The 4,545-nt window shown below is 42.0% G+C and overlaps 1 protein-coding gene across 1 annotated transcript; it reads right to left on the reverse strand.

The window, feature by feature from the left end:
- Nucleotides 1–1,315: 1,315 nt before the first annotated feature.
- LOC108510483 (uncharacterized protein C2orf71-like) lies at nt 1,316–3,259 on the reverse strand. The gene has a single exon (XM_017840162.1). It carries the CDS (start codon nt 3,257–3,259, stop codon nt 1,316–1,318), a length of 1,944 nt encoding a protein of 647 aa, XP_017695651.1.
- Nucleotides 3,260–4,545: the final 1,286 nt, after the last annotated feature.

The raw sequence follows: 4,545 nt of genomic DNA on the forward strand, positions 1-4,545 counted from the left end.
CCTGCAGCCCATGGAGAAGACCATGGTGGCACAGTGTCCTCTCGAAGCCCATGGAGGACCACAGCGGAGCAGATATCCACCAGCAGTCTGTGGAGGATCCTACAGTGGACCACATTATCCACGAATGAAGCTGCAGCCCACAGAGACTCCACACAGGAACAGGTTCCTGACAGGACGAGGTCCATGGAGAGGAGCGCGAACTAGAGCAGGTTTTCTGGAAGAAACTGTGACCTGTAGGGGATCCACACTGGAACAGTTTAAAGGACTCTAAACTCCACCCCATGGAAGGGACCTACTATGGAGCTGTTCTTGAAGCACTGCAGCCAGTGGGAAGGAGAGATGTTGGAAGTTTGTGAAGGACTGTATCCCACTGGAGGGATCCAAACTGTAGCAGGGTACAAGTGTGAGGGGGAAGGACCAACAGGTATGAAGCCTTATGAGCTGACCACAACTTACTTTCCCCATCCTCCTGAGCTACTTACGGGGAGGAGGTAGATGAGTTGGGAGAAAAGTTGAACCTGGAAAGAAGTGAGCTGTGAGGGGGTAGGAGTTTTTAGGTTTGTTCTTAATAATTAGAATAAATTCAACTAAATTGAATCAAATCTGTTCTGCCATTATGGTAATTGGTGAGTGAACTTCTTGTCTTTATTTCAAATCATGACCTTTTTCATTGTATTTTGTCCCTCTGTTCTGTTGAGGAGGAGTGATAGAGTGGCTTGGTGGGCACCTGATGGCCAGCCAAGGTCAATCCATCATACAACCACAAATATTTTCAGTACAGTTAGAATGTTATTAGACACATACACCCACAACAAATGGTACCAAAAGCCTTCTCACTTGCCAAGGAGCACAATTTTCTTTTTCAAAAGGTGTTATCAATGCAGTATTATAGCTTTAAAATCATGGAGATTTTCATGAACTAATCCTTAGCTTGTACAAATTTATGTTTGTTCCATGTAATCCAATTTTCAGTGCTAAAAAATTTAAAATCTTGTGCCTTGCACAATCATTTGATAAGAAGAATCAAGGTAAGCTTTTTTCACAAGCACATGCATCAGTTTTCAGACTGTGCTTTATATTGACACATATGAATATGGATTTAGTTGATTCACACTTAGAAACAGATGTTTCATTTATACAATGAATCATTTAATATAACTGAGTACTAAAATCACAATAAAATACATAGGGGTTTTTTTAATGGTTAGCTGTTTGTTCTTTAACCAATTTGATTTAATACAGTTGCTGAATAATAGCACATATGTCAGAGGACAGAGCGAGTAAGAAGGAAGAAGTTAGGTTCCTAAAAAAAATCCTAAAACGGAAAAATTACTGTNTCCTTTCCATAAAACATTTTCAGCCTTTTGCTGAGCTCTTTTTGAGTTCTCTGAAGCTCTAGAAGGGTTGGGTCCTCTGCCTGGCTTCTGAGGGACTCCTCTGACCTGGACCGTCGTTGTTTCCCAAATGTTTTCTGGCTGCCTGTTGCTGTATTGGGCCTTTTTGCTAGGACTGCTCTTCCACTCTCATCCTCTGTCCATTCTTTACGCCTGGATTTAGCCGGGACGAACTTGATTTTTTCACTGATGGCATCTTTCATCTTCAGAATAATTTCTTCTGTATCCACATTCTCCGTCCTCTTGATGGACTGCCTATGTGTGCTATCAGTGATTGCAGGTGAAGACAGGGGCCTCCTTGGCAGACCATCCTTCCCCACTTCTGATGAACTTGTGTCATCATCATCCTCCCCCAGGGTGCTCCCTTCATCATCATCGTCATCATCATCATCCTCATCAGAAAGAAAATCTCTTGATTCATAGATTTTGAAATGTTCACATTCCTGAGTAGAATCAGACTGGAAGGAGTTGTAGGAATGGCTTTTGCTCAAGCTGGCATGTTGGGGCATGGTAGAAGTGTCTTCTGGTACTCCATCCTGGGAAGAAGTCGCTTCCTTGTTTTGCATGGAAGAATGAAACATGCCTTTAAAATGCCTTTCAAGTGCACAGTCACGGGATGCAGCTGTGCCTGGTGACACTGTCCCATCTTTCATGCCCCCTACTGTTCTGGCATGCTTTTGGGATGGAGGTCCGTGTCCATAAGAATCACTTGTTTGTCCTCCATGCTGGCTGAGAGCACTGAACTCTTTGAGGGATTCATTGTCCACACCAATGCCACTGTCCTCCGAACAGAGAGTCCTGTCCTCACCATGGGACTGAGAGCAACCCACAGTTGAGGCTTCAAGCAGCCTTACCGTCCGCAGCAGGTGTTCATCAAAGCTTTGTTTGGCTTTCAGTTTGCCTTCCAAGTTGCTTGCAGCAGACTGCAGGTAGCTGCATGTCTCCTGCAGGGCGTTGGAGGTGAGGGAGGTCAGCATCCCGCTCACTAACTGCATTTTATTGACCGTGTACTGCAGTAGTTGTTGCAGAAGATCAGGGTGCTCCTTCAAATCGTCTTTTTCTGCTGGCCACGCCAGATTCCCACCTACATCTTTGAGGAGATTTTCCCCATCATTGGTAATTTCTTCCAAGAGTTGGTTGATTTCATCGAAGCGAAGCACAAGAAAGCTTATCATCTGTTGTAGGAAGAGCTGAGTTTGGGTAGCCTGGCTGGCCATGTGCAGTATAGTTTCATACTTGGAGAGGTTGGGATTTAAGTAGGCATAAGCACTCTGGTGAGCCCTAACGAGCGGTTCTGGGAAATCTACCTTCTTCTCTGCCTCGCATGGGGCCAAAATGGACTTTTCTTTACTTTTGCTAGGTCGACCTTGCTTTGCCAGCTTATTTTTTGGCTTCTTTCCTTTCTTGGGGATTTGCTTTGCGTTGCTTTCATTCTTGTCATCCCAAACGAAAGCTGCTGGTTCTGATTCACAGGAGGTTTGCTTTCTGATTTGTATGGACTCAGTGATGTGCTTTTGAGACTCAATCAGTTCAGACATAATGACTTCAGCATCTGTTGCTGTCCTCTCAATTTTCTTGTCTTCCCTGGGAATCTGAGAATCTGAATGAGCCTTGGAAGATAACTGTAAATTATCATTTTTGTCCTGCTCTGATAGTTTATCCTCCTCTTCTTCCAGGTAGTCATTCCTCTGGATCCCATATTGGCGTAATTCATCAATATTGTAGCAAGAAGAACCTTTAACCAGCAGAGGGATTCCCTTATCTCTCGGATCGATTGGCAAAACACTTTTGGGTTTATTCAAAGCCTTAAGACCACTTCTTGAAGCAGTACTAGCAATCTCGTTGTGAGAAGGTGTGCAGCCCATCCTTTCTTCGTCTTTATTTTTGATTAAAAATCAAGATGAACTAGCGAAAACAGAAGAAAGAATCAAACTCACTGTTTCATCCTGAACTTCACACTGGCCTGTTTCTCAGGAGTTTTCCATCATGATCCCAATTTTGTTTTCAGTTTTGATTGTTGTTTGCCTTGAAATCTCATGTACTTATTGCACAGTATCTGCTCTTGAAGTTGTGCGCTGTTCCATTGTATATTCCGACATTGGTTTTCTTTGATTCAAAAAAGGAGTGTGAAAGCTGTGCTGGATTTAGAGCTAATGGATTAAGAGGACTTGCGTACCTCACTTCTGTCTTGACAGATGTCCACTGCAAATAAGATTTTAAGCTCATTAGGGTAAGCAGGTGCCAGCCAGTCAGCACCCGAGTTGTATTTATAAAGGTAGATTTTTTTCTGCACTGTACTGGGGGGCAAAAGGACTTGGTACATTTCCCTCCTTCTTTCCCCTGTTGCAAAAGCATAACATACAATTGAATGCAGAGATCCAAAGGAAGAGACTGTATTTTGAAGCCTTTTTGAAGGGAAGCTATTTGAACATGGCATGTAAATGCCATTAGATGCTCCTTAATGAGGAGAAGGGTGACACTGACCAAGGATGACACTGGGGAGTAAAAGACAGAAAATCAAATAGCTTATAGATGCCTGTTAAGACTTCTGCCTTGAGGGTATTCAAAATTTTCCCCTACTTAGAAGTGACAAGCTGTTTACTTTTTCCTTCTAAGACTCCTAAATAAGATTTTGATTTTTTTTTTCTTCCTCTCAAGTGATCATTCTTGGAAATTATTTTTTTCTCTTCTAGATAGCTTCTCAACCTGAAAATCCTAACTACCCAACAACAGTATTTGTAGGATAAATTTTGCATATGTTGTTAAGATGGTGTCTGAGTCTAGTGGATCTACACTGTATATTTTCAGATTAAAATAAAAATCAAATGAATTTTTTTTCCCTTTCTCTGACTGTCTTAGGATAAAATTTGAAGTCACAAAAGTGACTTGCGTAACTTTATTTTTCATCTGCCAGGACTTAGTTATTTCAAATGCAAGACTTTACAGGCTAAAAGTCTTAAGGAAAAAACCTAACAAATTAAAAATATAGACCCATTTCTGAAAAAAAAGAGAAGAAAGGAAGGGAAGGTTTGGGAAGGTTTGGGAAGGGAAGGGAAAAGAGAAAAGGAAAGGAAAGGAAAGGAAAGGAAAGGAAAGGAAAGGAAAGGAAAGGAAAGGAAAGGAAAGGAAAGGAAAGGAAAGGAAAGGAAAG

Source organism: Lepidothrix coronata, unplaced genomic scaffold (assembly GCF_001604755.1).
Source record: "Lepidothrix coronata isolate B3197 unplaced genomic scaffold, Lepidothrix_coronata-1.0 Scaffold1031, whole genome shotgun sequence".
Lineage (NCBI taxonomy): Eukaryota > Metazoa > Chordata > Aves > Passeriformes > Pipridae > Lepidothrix > Lepidothrix coronata.